Genomic DNA, 17,194 nt, shown 5'->3' on the forward strand with positions numbered 1-17,194 from the left:
GGTCTCTCAGAGATAAGGTTGATGTCTGCAGGAAGAGGTGCAGCCATCCTCTAGAAGTCAAGGATGAGCAGTGTTCTGGTACATACAGGGTGCATGTTGATAAGCCAGCCAGTCCTTTCTCCAGGCTCCTTCAGCCTTTCAAAACCAAACCGTAAGTCCATCTTATCTGTCCACTGGCTCCGCTCCAGACGCTTGAGTGCTGAGACTGAGGAAGAGGGACCATCATCCCTGAGTAAAAGAAGAGAACCAGGCTTCACCATCCAGACACCTAACTTTCATCTATGTTTTATTGTTGTTTTGCTTAGTTTTTTTTTTTTTTTTTTTTTTTGAGATAGCAGCTTATTGCAGACCAGGCTGGCCTCCAACTCACAGTAATCCACCTGCCTGTTTCTCAAGGAATTAAAGGCGTGTGCCACCACAATTGATGTCTATGTTTTTCTGATATGAATGGCATATACATTCCTGAAAAAAACATCAAGGCTGGTAGAAGGCTCAATGAAGAAAAGAAAGAAACAAACAGTATTTCTAGTAAAAACACAACAAAGGCAACCCCCTACCTCAACTGCTGACTTAACCACCAGAACACTAACAAAACCACCAGCCATACCAGGGTGCTGCTGCTGCTTGCTATACTAAAACCACACAAAGCCCAAAACGGCACTGCTGAGCTTTATGCCGAGAAATAAAAACGTTATTTCCCAAGTGCGTGAACAACGTCCAGCTTTACTTGTTTATTTATGACATAGTCTGAGACTGACCTTGAAATCATGATCTTCTTGCCTTTGCCTCCAAAGTGGTAGAACTACAGGTGTGCACCACTGCATCCTGCTTGAATTTACTCCAAATTAAAATCATAAACTGGTTTTGATTTTGCTAGAGAAACATAACTTTAGTCTGCACCCAGATCTTTTTCAAAACCAGGGCTGAATGAAGTGCTATATTTGAAGTATTACTATTTTTGGAAAATAGCAATTTTTCAGAAATTACTCCTCCTAATATGGGTTCCTCTAAGCTGTCTACCCACTTTTTATTCAGCCATAGTACAAAAATCTAAAAGATGAAAGTACCAAAGACAGCTGCCTACATATTACCTCAGACAGTGTCAAAGCGCTCTGAGCATACATTCTCAGTTCATTCTCATGATAGCACCTGTGAAGAAGACCATCTACGTCCTAACTCAATGTGGAGGTAGTTATAGCTAAAGCTCATTCTTTACCACTACCTACAGCTTCAAGGAAACACGTTTACCTTATAGGACTCTTTCAACAATTAAGTTAGCTAATCTACAGAAAGCACACAGGGCACATAAGCTAAAAGCTATCACTTGCTAAAAGTACTCAGGCAGCACAAATTGGGCTATTTAAAAAAAAAAAAAAGGTCTCTAAGTTAGAGAAGGGTATATCTGGGAAGAATTGAGAGGAGTAGGGTATGTGTGTGAATGTAACCAGATTCTTAAAAATGAATAAAAAGGCGTCCAAATATATATTTATTTATTGCAAAAATAGCTTTGCATTTGCTCAAGTACATGGCAAAGTTGAACGACTAAGGGCATGTCCTTAGCTGATGGTATGTCTTGGTGGGAGAGTATGTGAGGTTCTGTATTCCACTTCTAACTACATATAATACACATTCTGATACCCAGTCTTATGGCACACCCAGCTGTTTCTACCACTACAATATCTACATCACTTTCGTTTGTCACCAAACGCTAATATCTGTCGCTGATGCATAAGGCTTGCAGCTGTTGGTGGTGCAGGTGCCCACGAGTAACTGATGCTTCTTTATCTCAATAAATTGGTTTACTTCGTCAGAGACGGACCAGAGAGAAGCATTACTATTCTTGGAGCACAAAACTCCCTGGTCTTTTAATACCATTCCAGTAAGTTGGTAGACTTTCTTTGGTTTTCCTGTTCTCTCCTTGATTGATGAGAATGGACGTTCCCCCTAGTAAAAGTCACACAACAGCCACGAACATTTCTAGAGAAGCAGCCTGGGCCACGGAGTGAGTTAGCATCTCAATAAAACTACAGAAATACACAGGGTGAAGACAGGAGCCTGCCCTGTCCGCCGCGCCGCGCGCCGGGCCCGCCAATTCCCCGGACCCAGCGCCGGCCCAAGCTTGCTCCGGCCGCGGCTATCGCCAGCGCCTTCGCAGCAGGACACCGGCTCTCACCGGCTGCCTTCGCTGTCCGCGCCCGGCTCGGGATGCCTCCGTCCACTGTTCCTCAGGACCATCGCGTTGCGCCCGAGTTCCCTCTGACTCCGGGGAGAATTTGGCGCGCTCTCCCGTGCTCTCGCGAGGCTACAGCTCCGGCCAATGGGAAGGCGCGACCTCTGATGGACGTAGCCGGGGCCCGCCCCGCCCCGCCCCGCCCCGCCCCGCCCCGCCCCTCGGCTCTCCAATCCTCCGCGGAGCCTGGATGGTGGGTCGCAGGGACTGAGGGAAAATAGTGTGCAGTCTGGCTACGCGCTTGGCGGGACGGCCGGGCGCGCTGAGGGCCGAGGTAGGACAGGAAATGTCAGGCCGTCCCCGCCCTGTGCCCCGTATCCCGGGCCCGGTGCCCAACTGCCTGGCTGTTGAGTGGGCGCCCGGGGCGACTCAGATCCCGGACAGCGATGGCACCTGCCGCGTCAAGGCTGAGGGTGGAATCCGACCTCGGGTCGCTTCCCAAGCGAGCGCTCGCCCAATACTTGCTGCTCCTAAAGCTCTATCCTGTGGTCACCAAAGCAGTCAGCAGGTGGGTGCGTACTGGGAAGAGGAATGTTGAGGAGGGGAGGGTAAGAGGGTCAGGCCAAGCAGCTCCAATGCTGCCCGTGGAGCAGTGGTTCTCAGCCTGTAGGTAGGGACCTCCATGAAGGTTGAACGACCTTTCCACAAGGGTCGCATATCAGATATCCTGCATATCAGATATTTACTTTAAGTTTCCTAACAGCGGCACATTACAGTTTAGAAGTAGCAATGAAAGTAATTTTATGGTTGGGGGTCACCACACCATGAGGAACTTATTACAGGGTCCCCGCGTTAAGAAGGTTAAGAACCACTGCTCTGGAGGAATGTGGGTACCAAAGGCTAGAGTTCTGCATGAAGGTGCGCCCCGTTCTGCTTAGCCATTAAATGCTGTTTGTGTATCAGGTCCCAAGCCTTTGCAGTCTGAATATTGTGAAGACCCGCGAGTCAGGGACACATATCCAACCCTGAGCAACCAATGCACCGTTGCTGGTGAACTCTGCCCTTTGATCTACATCGTTCGATTTCTTAACGAGATATCCCTGTTTCTGTTAATTTTTATTAGTGGATTTTATAGGTTTGTTCTCTATTAACTTAGCCTTTCAGACGTGTGTACAGAGTGCTTCCCGTGTGCCAGGCATAGGCTTTTTCCCTCTGGGAGCTGAGAACTAGACCACCCTCCCAACCCCCACAGAAGGCAGATAAATGTATAACTTAGAGCAGTTAGGGAAATTTCTCATGTGTTGTTGACGTTGGGCAGAAGTACAGAGAAGAGAAGCAGTTACTCACAGGGCACAGTAAGTGCAAAAGTTCAGAGAGAAAAATGCAGGGCGTGTTGGAAGGGTAAAGAGAAGGACTATGGTGGAGAAGATGGAAAAGGAGAGTAGACAGAAGAAGCAACCAAGGGTCAAGTCAAGAGGGTCCTTAGGAGCCATACTGAAAGTTTTGGATTTTATAGTTTTTAGAAGACAGCTTATAGGTCTATGGTGGTTAATGCTAATTGTCAACTTGATAAAATTTAGGAATTAAGCTTACCTGAGGGGATTATCTTTTTTTTAATTGAACAACTTTATTTTAAAAAACAGATAAATGTACAGATTTTAAAAGCATTTTTTGCATAAAAGTATATGAATACATTTTTGTCAGTACTTGATTTTTTTTTTTAAAGGTTAAAATCTTACTAGTTACAATGAGCATAAAGTACCTGTAAAACAAGATGTAACCTTGAATAGTCAAAGTTTTCTTGGTGTGTAAAGATTAAGCATAATAATAATTATTATTTTTGGCCTTTGCTGAGGGGATTATCTTGATTACCTTAATTGAGCTGGGAAGACTGCCCACTAGGAGCAGCCGGTTCCTGGTTGGTGTCCTTGACTGTAGGTGGAAACCGTGAGCTAGCTGAGCAGCATACATTTTCTGTTTCTTGATTGTGGGTGTGAGGTGACGAGATGCTTCAACCTCCTGTTGCCTTGACTTCCCTGCGGTGATGGCCTTTAACCTTTAACTAGGAGCTGAAATAAGCCATTGCTCTCTTAAGTTGCCTTTTGTCAGTTTTTTTTTTTAATCACACCAACAAAAAACAAAATAAAACAAACAAACAAACAAACAAACAAAACCTAAGACAAGACTCATTCTTTTTAAGAAGCAATTGGTCCTGTCTTCTTATTGAGAATTTTACTCCAGGAATGTAAATTTATACACGATTACTATAGAAGTGTTTTTTGTTGTCTTTTTTGTTTTGTTTTTGTCTTTAAAGAGAGAGACAGAAGAAAAAGAAAGAAAAGAATCTCTGGTGACTTCTGTCCCATTTCAGATGTATATTAAAAAACGACAACACATAGTTATCAGCTTGAATACAGACCACAGTCAACTACAGAAGTGTCCCCCTGAGGACCCTTCCTATTGCCTTTTACACCCATGCCTTCAGTGGTGCAGCTGTGGGGATGCTGAATGCATGGAGCCCAGCTGGTACAAGCCTCACTGTGCTCATCTGTGGTTTTGGCTTTAGGTCATAGAGTTTCCATCTTCTGACTTCAACAAGGACTCATCTTGTGATCTACACAGCAGGATCTTACAGTAACCCTGCCATTGCCTTGCAGGGCAGGCACGCCCTTGGGTCTCTTGCCCATTTTCTATTGTCTTTTCCTCTACAGTGGCATTTTGTCAGCCCTTGGAAACCTTCTGGCCCAGATGATTGAGAAGAAGCAGAAAAAAGACTCTCAAAGTCTAGAAGTCAGTGGGCTTCTCAGATATTTAGTTTATGGGTAAGTACCACAGAGAGCTGCCTCACCTCTGTAGACTGAGCACGGCAGAGCTGCCTGCCAGCATGAAGCCTTTGGAATTCTTTGGTTTAAAAACCTAATTCTGAGGCAGGAGAGATGGCTCAGCTAGGAGTCCTGACTCCTCTTATAGAGGACCCAGGTTTGATTCCCAGCTCCCTTGTAGCAGTCCACAAACATCCATAACTCCAGTTTCAGGGGATCTGAAGACCTCTTCTGACCTCATAAAGCACCAGACACATACATGGTGCACAGATATACCTGTAAGCAAAATATCCACATATAAGAAATAGAAAACAAACAATAAAATTAAAAAACAATAAAAAACAATTCTTTAAGAAGCATCAGAGAGCAGGTGTAGTAGTGTAAGTCTTTAATTCCAGCATTCAGGAGGCATGTTGGGTCTCTGTGAGTTTGAGGCCAGCATATTCTACATAGTGAGACCCTGTCTCAAACAAAACAAAAAAAGAAATATCAGAGGCTGTGTATGATGACAAAGACTTTTAGCTTAGCCTGTTGGAGGCAGAGACAGGGACAGTAGCATTGCCACAAATTCCTGGGGGCTTGTGCTATGTACAGAGATCAGCCTTTAGAACAAAATCCTCCCTGAGTTCTTTGGCCACCACTAATGAAATGGCTAGATCAATTGGAAGTCTTTCCAATTGGAGTGATTAAGAAGAAGAAGAAAGGAAGAAAAGGAGAGAGCTGGATTGTGGTGGCACTCACGTTTAACCCCAGCGCTTGGGAGGCAGAAGCAGGGGAATCTCTGGATTTGAGACCAGCCTGGTCTACAGAGTGGGTTCTAGGACAGCCAGGACTACACAGATAAACCCCGTCTCCAAAACATAGAGATGGACTCTGTGTGGGTGTGTGGCATTAGGATTAAACTCATGGCTTCCTGTATGTTGTTGCCAATCTCACTCATCTTCATCATTTATTTTGGTGTGGTAGTGCATGCCTTCAATCCTAGTACTTGGGAAGCCAAATTGTTCTAAATAGCGTGTTTCATGCCAGCCAGAGCTGACCCTGAACCAAAATAAATAAGTAAGTAAATAATCAGAAAGACTGTTCTGTAAATAAAAGACTGAAACTCCCTCATCTATCTCTAGAACTCTGCTGACGCCCTTGTCTCCTGAGAGCTAAGATTATGGGTGTGTACTACCTTATCTTTTTTTTTTTTTTTTTGCAGTTCTGGGAATCAAACCCAGGCTTTTGTTTTTTTAATTTGTTTGTTTGTTTGTTTTGCATACTTGGGAAGTACTCTACTGGGATTCACTCGTAACCCCACAAAAGCTTCCAAGAATAATAATTCAGGCCATTTATTAAAAATGTTTATAAAGCCACATCCCCCATACTTTGACAAGTAACAAGATCAGCTAAGGTACCTTAACCCTCGTCACATGGTCTTGGCCTCCCAAAGACTTCAGTTGTCCGCCTTACTGTGGCCCACAGGAAGGTCCATTGAAAACCTAGTTTACAGATCTTAGTTGTTGGAATTGAAAAGCCCTGGCTCCTGCCCTTCTCTATATTACTGTGTTTTGTGACGCTCAGTTCAGCTGGACTTGGCTCTTTCCCAAGTGAGCCAAGTGTGGACTAGAAACACTGAAGTCAGAGTGTAGTACCAGGTTTTCTCTTGCCAGTTTCCCCTAAAGGTTTGATGAGAATCTCTGGGAGCTGACCTGTGCCTTTTTGTTTCTTGGAGCCTGTTAAGGCATGGGGGTACAGACGAGGGCAGACAGCATGATTGCCTAGAACACAGAGGAGTCAGATGGGCATATACCTCAGCCAGGGCCAGATGGGCATATACCTCAGCCAGGGCCGTCACTGTGGCTGTCCCAGCTCACCAAGCAGAAGAACTGTCAGAAGTAACTTCAGTCTTTTTGGGCAAAAAGACTGGCTGAAAGAAAATTTGTTTTTTCCTAGACTATCTTTATGAATTTGTGTGTTTAGTAAGTACTTTGGAGGAAAAAAAGAGGGCTTAGGACCTGAGGTGAATCTTGGTGTGAGGACCAGAGATGGAAATAGAGAAAGAACCACAGTGCAGCTCACACCCCTGTGGCGTCCAGGTTGTTTGTCACAGGTCCACTGAGTCACTACCTCTACCTCTTCATGGAGTACTGGGTCCCTCCTGAGGTTCCCTGGGCCAGCGTCAAGAGGCTCCTGCTGGATCGCCTGTTCTTTGCCCCAACTTTTCTGTTGCTGTTCTTCTTCGTCATGAACTTGCTGGAGGTGGGTGTTTGTCCTGGCGTATGCTATATCTCCAGTTAAAGGTGGATTAGTAGCCTGCTTCCTAGGGTGGGCCCCAGCGTCTGAACTCTCAGCTTTCTTTTTTCTTTTCTTTCCTCCTCCTTTCTTTTCCTTCTCCCTTTCTTCCTCCCTTTCCTCTTTTCTCCCTCCTTCCCCTTTCCTTCCTTTTTCCCTCTTTTTATAGTGTTTTTGAGACTCTCATACATTATCTAATGTCTCCATTCCCGTCCTCACTCTGCTTTTCTTCCTCACCTTTATGTGTTCTTTTTTTTAAAACCCACCGACTTCACATGATGCTGCATGTATGTGTGCGGGTATAGGTCTCCCAGGGGTTGCATCCCTGAAAAAACAAACAAAAAACTTTTTCCTTCCCAGAAGCTATTAATTTCCAGTAGCTTCTCAGCTGGGGGAGGACTTTATGAACCTCTCCCCATCCATACTGGAGTTTCTGTGGTTTTGTTTGGGTCTTATGCATGGAGTCAAAGCTTCTGTGATTGTGTCGATGTGTACAGTAATGCGGTCATGTTCAGCAGAGGGTGTTTCTCTGCTTTCTCTGTGTGTTTTGTTTCGGCATGCACGTACTGCAGGGTGTATGTAGAGACCAGAGCACAGCCTGTAGGAGTTGGCTCTTTCCTTCCACTTTGTGGGTCTCAGGGTCAGACTGGACAGCAAGTGCTGTTACGTGATGAACCATCTTGCTAGTCCTCAGCTTTCTGTTTTCACATTTTCCATGTAAACATGAGTGTTCATGGAGCCTGTTTGTCCTGTAGAGGTTATGAGCTACATACTCAGTGTGGTAGTTGCTGCCCTTGGGTCTCAGAACCACTTCTGCTGTCCAGGAGGCGTGTATGCCACTCTGTCATAGACTGGCTTTCAAATAATTTCATAACCTTTAGTATGGCTTTTTTTGACTTGTATTTTGTATATACTGATATGGTTCTAAGCCGAGCTTGTTGGCTTATGCCTGTAATTGCTGTACTCAGGAGGCTGAAAAAGGAAGAGTGCCACAAGTTCAAGGCCATCCTGGAGTACAAGGTGAGGTCCTGTCTCAAATAAATAAAGATATAAAAAGCAAACTAACACACGATTCCGAGAAAGGATGTCTATAGGCTTTACCAAAGAGATCTGTGCTATAAAAATTGTAAGGTTGCAAAATCCTTCACCAAAAGTTTGTAACTATCAGGTGAATATATCTTTGCTTGCTTGTTTATTTTTTATACCTTTATTTGTAAAGTCAGACATTTTTATATGCCAAATGCTGCATATTCCATGAACTTTGCTTCTTTTATATTAGTGGTTTTCACTTTTTCTTCTTTTGTGAAACGGTACGCTTTGAGATAGGGTTTCATGTAACCCAGGTTGGCCTTGAATATGCTGTGTACCCCAGACTGGCCTTAGACTCCCAATCCTACTGCCTCCCCAAGTATTGAGATCACAAGTGTGCACCACTATGTTTTTCCCCCTAGACTGACTTGTGTATTTGTATAGATTAAGAATAATAGTCCTTATTATAAATACAAATCAAATCAGTTTCCCATTTTTTAGGTGTTTCAAACTTTCACATAAAGTTAAATGTCTATATAAAGGTAATGTGTAAACTTGTATAAAAAAAGCTTTTGTGTGTGTGTGTGTGTGTGTGTGTGTGTGTGTGTGTGTGTATGTGTGTGTTTCTATACAGAAGTTTTAAAACTTTATACTTCTTTTCTCTTTGGATTTTATGATAGAAAGGTAATATAAATCTTCCTAATACTTTCTAGTGATTGTGTGGTAAATCTTTCTTTTTTCCCCCTAGTCTACATGTATGTCTGGTGCTCATAAACGTTAGAAGAGGCATTGGATCCTTTGGAAGTGGAGTTATAGACAGCTGTGAGCCTCTATATAGATGCTGGGAACAAAACTAGGATTCTCTGGGAGAGAGCCAGTGCTTTTAACCACTGGGCCATTTCTTCAGTGACCTGAACCAGCAGGTTACTCTTCAGCAACAGGGTCTGAAGTAGGAGGTATGGAGATGTGAAAGGAAGATAGAAAAATAGGGACCAGGAGATCCTTCATAAACTGATGGCTCATGCAAGTGGGTTTATTAACATTGCAGCATCTTATGTACAGGTTTCGGTGGTGTGTGTGTGTGGCAGTGTCATAAATAGAGCACATGGCAGCCTTGGGACTGAGAGCCGTAGCCCCTTAGGTGGGACAAGTTGGTTTCTCAGGATCTGCAACTCCCTCAAGGCCCCAGCCCCAGGCCAGTACTGGTTCTGTTTAGCTTATTCCTGATTTTAGAGAAAGAACTGTGTTCCTTCCCTGCACTCCAGGGCCACTGGGAAGACCACTTGGCCCGGCTCTCCACATCCTAGCCCCTGTTCAGTACTTGATAAGAGTCCAAGATAAGTAATTTACACTTTTCCCTTGTCTTTTGAGTTTTATATTTGTTTACAAGGGAAGTAGACTTCTGTTTCTATTTTTATACCTATATCAAATATTGTATACAGTAAATATTCCATTTACTGTAATCCCCAGTGTTTCAAAATAATCTTATCATGTTCTTACTTTTATAAATGCAAGCTATTATTTAGACTCAGTTCTTTTTCTGGATTTTCAGTTTCATTGCATGTTGATTTGTTTTTGTATTACTTTAATTTTTTACTATTGCTTACAGATTATTTTAATTATCATAATTTTACAATATTAAAAAAAAACTGGCAAGGCAGTTGCTTCTATCCATTATCAGTGTGGTTACTCTGCATGCATTCATTTTCTCAGGTAACTTTTACTGGGGGGTTGTCTCTTAAAAACTGGTAAGTTTTGACTGGAAAGTTGTCATCTTTGACAGTGAACATAGGAAACATTGATAACAGGCTAGCCACAGGGAAGTTGTCATCAGGTAGCTATAAGGACTGATGGGAACAGCCGCCTCCCAGGATGAGAGGCAGTGTGTCACTGAGCTGTTGTCACTGAAGATTCTCCACCTGCCTAGTTGGCTCCTTATAGCTGCAAAGCAGTACGTGTAGATGCATTTTCAAATGTAGCGCAGGTTTTATAATTCACTGTCAAGGTCAGGGTGCCACATTACAGTTGCTATTAGTGGAGGGACTGCTCACAGCTTCCTTACTTTCCCTGCAGGGAAAAGACACCAGTGTCTTTGTTGCCAAAATGAGGAGTGGCTTCTGGCCTGCACTACAAACGAACTGGAGGATGTGGACACCCTTGCAGTTCATTAACATCAACTATGTGCCCCTGCAGGTGAGGCTTGCTTGTCTCCACTGAAGGCCTTTGTCATTTTTTTTTTTTTTTTTTTTTAACAAATGGAAGTACTCTTGAGCCATGTGTTTACCTGTCTGATCCATCCCTGATCATTTTCTGTGAGCTCTAGATTCTGAGCTGCAAAGTTGCTCAGCGACTCCGAAGCAGCTGTTTCAGCCTAGTGTTTTCTAGTAAGTAAAACAGTCTGTTGCTTCAGCATCAGCTGAACAGGCAGACACAACAGTCAAGTGCAGTGGAGTAGGTAATAGAGAAGACCCTGGCATGGAGCAGGATCTTCAGAGGGCTGGCAGGCCAAAGAGAAGGCCTTGGAGGCAACTGGGAGAACTGCAGTGCTTGTAAACACAAAGATGCTGCTGAGGAGACTGCCTGCTGAAGGTTGAGTGATGCTGTTGGCTTTGAGGAGTGCAGAGCCCAGGAGAGTGGGCAGTGCCCATTGGTCAAGTGTTCTGCAGTGCAGAGCCCGGGAGAGTGGGCAGTGCCCATTGGTCAAGTGTTCTGCAGTGCAGAGCCCAGGAGAGTGGGCAGTGCCCATTGGTTCAGCATTCTGCAGTGCAGAGCCCAGGAGAGTGGGCAGTGCCCATTGGTCAAGTGTTCTGCAGTGCAGAGCACAGGAGAGTGGGCAGTGCCCATTGGTTCAGCATTCTGCAGTGCAGAGCCCAGGAGAGTGGGCAGTGCCCATTGGTCAAGTGTTCTGCAGTGCAGAGCCCGGGAGAGTGGGCAGTGCCCATTGGTCAAGTGTTCTGCAGTGCAGAGCCCAGGAGAGTGGGCAGTGCCCATTGGTCAAGTGTTCTGCAGTGTAGAGCCCAGGAGAGTGGGCAGTGCCCATTGGTCAAGTGTTCTGCAGTGCAGAGCCCAGGAGAGTGGGCAGTGCCCATTGGTTCAGCATTCTACAGAAGTTCTACAAGTTCTACAGCACTTGTGCACTGCTTCAGGCTGCTGTGTCCTAGATGTCCTTGTGCCAGGCCCATCCCCTATGTTTCCCTAAGACCTCCCTGCAACTGGAGGGGATCACAGTCCCAGTAAGTCTACAAAGAGGGTGGCAGGATCCTGCTGAACCCTAAGGGAGAAGGGCCATCAAAGATGCACACTTTCCCGTCTCTAAGGGCATTCTTCCTCTGGCTCTGGGTCTGATTATGCTCAGGGAACCAGCACAGTTCTTCCAAGAATTGGTACTAGGTACCTCTGCCAGGTTCTAAACCCAGGAGCTGTGTCTACACACTGAAGAAGGAAAAGGTGAGAGCTTTAACACTCAAGTTGCCAACCAGGCCCATTCTTTTAAACAGGTCTCTCTTAGGCAGCAGCCTTAGTCTACTCCAGGAACTTAACCCTCTTCTGTGCTCTGTTAAACATCTTGTCTATAGGGAGCTCACAGACTAAGAGCCCATTGAAGGAGGAACAGAGTAGAGTCAGCATAGGACTCCTATTGGGTAAAAGAAGAGGGAACTTGGCCAGTGTGCACACACATACAACTTATATACTATAAACACACATGTAGACTACACTCTATACACAGACCACATTATGCACACGTACACACAAGGAGGGTAAGAGGGAGAGAATGAACGATTTGAGTGAGCATATATACATATCACATACACATCATTCCATATACAAGCCTCACTTTATACCACACAATATAGTACCTATCCATATGCCTCACTTCATAAATATACAACTTAACAAGCACACACAAAGATCACCCACATTCACATGCATACATGCATCGCATAGACTACAAAGCAGGAAAAAAAAATCAGCAAACATTTAAGATTTAACAAAGGGCTGGTCAACCATAGCAGAAATAGTAAGAATTTATCCATAACCCCCCCCCCCAAAAAAAAACCCAACAGATGTCCAGCTTGAAGTAATTTTACCAGTGAACTTCCTAAGAGCCATATTGGGATGGATTAGGAGCTAAAGCTAGATTGCTTTGACTTGAGGAGTGTGTGGGAAGCACACAAATCACAGCTCAGGCAGAGCATGCTGGTGCCTGTAATTCATCACTCTAGAGGCAGAGGCAGGAGAACCAGGAATTCCAGGGTGATAGAGAGGGCTTGAGGTCAGGAAATAATATGTTTACAAAACTGTGTTGTGAAGTTGGGTGTGATGGCACATGCCTTTAATCCTAAGAGCTGGGAGGCAGAAGTAGGTGGATCTCTGTGATTTCAAGGCCAGTCTGGTCGACAGTGAGTTCCAGGACAGCCAGGGCTACACAGAGAAACCTTGCCTTCAACCAAACAAACAAACCCAAATCTATATTATGTATAGAGATGGCTGCTTCTGAAATGGGTGGACATTAAGGACTAAAACATGGGTCCCCTAGACTCATCTTCAAAGGGTGAGTGAATGGGGTTCCCTGGGTGAGTGCAGAATCATGCTTAGGTGGGTGTTCTTTCTCTGTGATTTCAGAGAGTTGATATGAATGGTCAGGCCTGCTTGGCCTTTCCCCTCTGGGTCTGAGCATAGAAGCAAGTTAGGTATTTGGAAGAAAATAAAGCTTCTGGGTTAAGAAGAAAAACCCTCTTAAATAAGGTTAAATAAGAAACCCTCTTAGTTAGGGCCTGGGCCTGTTTTGTTCATAGTACTGGAATCTAGAGTCCTAGGAGGACAGGATGACAGACCTTTGAGCCTAAGGCATCCTGGAAAGATAAGGGAGATTGGTGAGTGGAGGAATGAAGAGGCTAAAAGACGGCTTCAAAGCAGAGATGTGAGGTTAGGCTTAAGGTTTTAGTTTTAGACAGTTGCACAGGAATGCTTGAGGGACAGGGAAGTTATGTATCAAGTATTGTGAAGTACTACTTTGAGCTCCAGTACCAAAGACTCATAATTAGCAAGACAGGAACAGATACTATTACAGAAGTGTCTGTCTAGAAGAGATAGCACCTGACTAAAGGTGCTTTCAGGTGGTTTAAGTCTAGAGGATTGAGCAGGTACTGAGGCGGTGGTGGGCTAGGCTGAGGCTAAGTCATAGAGAACATTGTTAGAAAAGGGTAATTTATACTCCTACCTGTGCTGGACCCTAACAAACCTTGTTATATACTAAAGGCTCACGACATTCAATAGTGGGAAGGTAAGATAGATCAAACAGCAAACAATTGAAGGGATAGATTTCATCTTGGGTGATTAACGTGTGAGGGATGTGGTCAGGATTCCCACTCAGGGCTTAATGATTGTTCTCTTGGCAGTTCCGGGTGCTCTTTGCCAACATGGCAGCTCTGTTCTGGTATGCCTACCTGGCCTCTCTGGGGAAGTGATTTCAAATGCACCGTGGATGAGGTCTGGGGAGATTCAACCACCAGCAGGAGAGAGCAGAATCCATCATTAAGGACACCACCTGACTAAATTATGTGATTCAAGATGTCTTACAATTACAGAGGGAGGAGGAAATGTGTTAGTGTCAGAATCATGTGCTTCAGAGAGACAGCACCAGTCTCGTGGAGTTAATCTGAGTTGTCACTGAAAATAAGGTAAAGGTCAATAAACTGATGCAGCTGCTTCGGTGATGGTTGTGGTTTCTCAGAACAGTTGCTGTTGCTTGGGAAAGCATAGCCAGATCTCTTTAAATTCTTTTATGTTGTACCAGAATTCGTCGACACTTACCACTTAAGTGTACGGTTAAGAAAGTACAATCATGGCACTTTGCAAACATTATCAGCGTCCATTTCTAGGTGTTTTTTATTTTAAAGTAGAACTGTTCCTATTAAACACCAGCTCCCCATTCTTCCCCTTTGTTCCCTCCCAATAACCACCATTTCTGTGTTGTCTTGAGTGTGAGTTGGTACTGTCCTTTTAGGACTGGCTTATTTACCTTACATAATAACTGCATATTGGTTAATCTTGATCATTAGCTTGATGGCATTCAGAAACACCATGGAAACATACCTCTGGGTGTGCCTATGAGGATGTTTCTAAGAAGGTTTAACTGGGCCTGGAGATCAGTGATTGAGAGGAGAGGACCCAGGCGTGAGTTCCGGCACCCACATGGCAGTTCACAGCCATCTGTAATTCCAGGTTCACGGGATCTGATGCCTTCTTCTGGTCTCCACAGGCACAGATATGTATGCAGGCAAAACACTCATACACATAAAGATAAATAAAAAAAAAGTTTAACCAAGGAAGGGCATTCCACCCCAAATATGAGTAGTGCCATTCCCATGGGTTGGGGGTTCCAGACTGAATGAGAAGACGAACAACAGTAGCACCCACCTGCTTGGCGTGCTCATCTGTTCCTGCTACCCTGCTGTCAGTACTTCCTTTCTTAAGTCCCTTGTCAGGAATTTGGTCACAGGAATGAGGAAAGTAACTGCATTTCATCAGGGTTCAAATTTGTGTATTTTTTTAAAAAAATTTATTTATTTAACATGTGTACACTGTCACTGTCTTCAGACACACCAGAAGAAGGCATCAGACCCCATTACAGATGGTTGTGAGCCGCCTTGTGGTTGCTGGGAATTGAACTCAGGACCTCTGGAAGAGTAGCCAGTGCTCTTAACTCATGGTTTGAATTTGTGTTGAAACCTAATCTTCATTGTAGTATTGAGAGTTAGGGTCTTTATGGAAGTTATTAAATCAGACAAAAAACAAGATTAGTGCCCTTATAAAAGAAGTTTCAGAGAATTTCCTTCTTGCTCTTTGGCCACGTGAGTAGAACCTTCCTTTTCCAGGCACATATCAACACCATCTCGGAAACAGTGCTTGATCTTGGACTTTCAGCCTCCAAAACAGACATAAGTTTCTGTTGTGTGTGTTATGTGTCTGTGGTATTTTGTTATATTTAAGATTCATCTATATCATCACAGGTCAGAATTCCTTTCCTTTTTGAGGCTACACATTCCAAAGTGTATATATACCACACTGTGTTTATTCCTCTGTCAGAAGACCTCTGCATTGTTTTTAAGAGTTGGTCATTCTGATGCTGTTGTGAACATGGGTGTGTAGACATTGCTTCTACACTGGTCCTCCGCTTAGGACACTGATAAAAAATAACAGCTCATGATTGATACCATTTATACAACTTCCAGCATAGCCCTAGCCTGATGCGTCCCATGCACAGCTCTAGAGACCAGTGGCTGCAGTGCTGATGTTTGTGATCCTGACTGCTTGGGATATGGAGGTAAGAGGACAGCTGGAGCTATCAGATGCTCAGGGCCAGCCTGGGAAATGCAATAAAACCCCATTACTAGATTCCCCCCACTCAGTTCTAGAGACCAGCCATGATAACATTTGCTGAGGGAATTATGAGTCAGCAGTCTTCAGTGTCCTTCATGAGTTAGCATCACTTGACCCTATAACAACTGTTCTTTGCATTTCATGAATGGGGAACCTTCAGGTGTTCAGACGTAGTCTCTGAGGTCTGTTTCTGTTTTTTTACATTGGTGGGTTTGAAAACTTTGTCAGCCTATCTGGCATATCACATCATTTAGCTCATTTCATACATATTTGTTGGCACACCCACATGTAGAGAAGGTCTCAGTGTACTTTTATAGTCTCCTCCACTCAGACATTATCATTATACTTACAAGTGGTTAAATGAACTGGGAATAGTTACGGTAGGTAAGAGAATAATCTTTTCCTCATATTTAGCTCTGGATACTTTGACCAGCATTTCCTTTATTTAAAAGATTGTATTATTTTATGTGTCTGCTTGAGTTTATATCTGTGTACCATGTGTATCCTTAGAGACCAAAAGAGGGTTTTGGATCACCTGGAACTGGAGTCACATACTTGTGCTCTAATTAAACTTCAGACTTCAGCCAGTGCTCTTAACCATCTCTCCACCCCATCTCACCCCATCCCACCCCACAGTACAGTAACTTTGTTACAGATTTTGTTAATCCTTTATGTACTCATCCTGTTGATACTTCCTGTGAAAGATTAAAGCATTTAACAGGTCCTGCTCTGATGCCTGCCTAAGGCCCTGTCAGGAAAGCAGCCTCTTACGGACAACTAGCCCTTCTAGCGGCCAGTTTAGATATTGGGGCCCGCTGTGCAGACACCCCTGCAGCCATAGTGGACCACCAGAACCTCTGTTGAAGACTTGCTCCAGTGGTGATCAGTCCAGACAGCTTCCACTGACATTGGGAAGTAGTGTTCTGAGCAAGACAAGCATGGTGGTAAACTGATGACCTTGCAATAATCTCACCCAGGTCAGAGGGGGAGCACTTTCTTGGTGGCTGTGCAGAAAGCCTGTGCTTGGTGCAAACGTGCATGCAGGACTGCCAGGACTGAGTTAAGACCCTTGCCACACCCCCATTTTTTCTTTATATAACGCCGACTGAAACTTTCTAGTCAGTGGAAATGCAGCTTCTTGTGTCCCTTTTTTGGTAGTACAATTTTGCCTTAAAGGATTTTGTGAAAAAATTTAGTTTGTTTTTATTAGTAGTAGGGTATGCTGAGCTGGTAACCCAAAAAGGTGGAGGCTAGAGAGAATACAGAGCTGAGGTGAAAGAAGGCTGTGGGGATAAAACAGAGATACTGTTGCTAAGAGTTTTAGGGAGCTGGCCAGCCAAAAGGGCCGTCTTAGCCATTGTCAAAGACCAAGGGTACTGAGAATGTCTGAGGCTAGAGGTTCATTCAGGAGCAGTAATATTACCAAATGCCTGCTGCTCTTCACTACTTCTCAAAGCTGAAAATTCATAGTAGCTGCCAAATTCTGGGCCTGTTGGAAGTTAAAGCCCAAAGC

The 17,194-nt window shown here is 44.2% G+C and overlaps 2 protein-coding genes across 4 annotated transcripts in view; one reads left to right on the top strand and one right to left on the bottom strand.

Moving 5' to 3' along the window:
• POLE (DNA polymerase epsilon, catalytic subunit) overlaps nucleotides 1-2,249 on the bottom strand; it is a 42,682-nt gene extending 40,433 nt beyond the window's left edge. For both annotated transcript variants that reach the window (XM_080940394.1, XM_080940393.1), the window contains exons 1-2: nucleotides 2,174-2,249; nucleotides 87-228 (exon numbers count right to left, since the gene is read on the bottom strand). In XM_080940394.1, coding sequence (XP_080796520.1) covers nucleotides 87-228; nucleotides 2,174-2,235 — 204 coding nt within the window. In that variant the 5' untranslated portion in view covers nucleotides 2,236-2,249. The remainder of the gene's footprint in view (nucleotides 1-86; nucleotides 229-2,173) is intronic.
• A 272-nt stretch (nucleotides 2,250-2,521) lies between these two features.
• PXMP2 (peroxisomal membrane protein 2) lies at nucleotides 2,522-13,998 on the top strand. Of its 2 annotated transcripts, XM_080940789.1 has the most exons (6): nucleotides 2,522-2,738; nucleotides 4,882-4,992; nucleotides 7,074-7,236; nucleotides 8,238-8,289; nucleotides 10,372-10,491; nucleotides 13,698-13,998. In XM_080940789.1, exons 1-5 carry the CDS (start codon nucleotides 2,617-2,619, stop codon nucleotides 10,467-10,469), a joined length of 546 nt encoding a protein of 181 aa, XP_080796915.1. In that variant the 5' UTR covers nucleotides 2,522-2,616; the 3' UTR covers nucleotides 10,470-10,491; nucleotides 13,698-13,998. The 2 variants fall into 2 exon arrangements, with proteins under 2 accessions (XP_080796915.1, XP_080796914.1); XM_080940788.1 differs by lacking the exon at nucleotides 8,238-8,289 and having other exon boundaries at nucleotides 2,539-2,738.
• The last annotated feature ends 3,196 nt before the right edge of the window (nucleotides 13,999-17,194 follow it).

The sequence above is a fragment of the Micromys minutus genome, assembly GCF_963924665.1.
Source record: "Micromys minutus genome assembly, chromosome: 29".
NCBI lineage: Eukaryota > Metazoa > Chordata > Mammalia > Rodentia > Muridae > Micromys > Micromys minutus.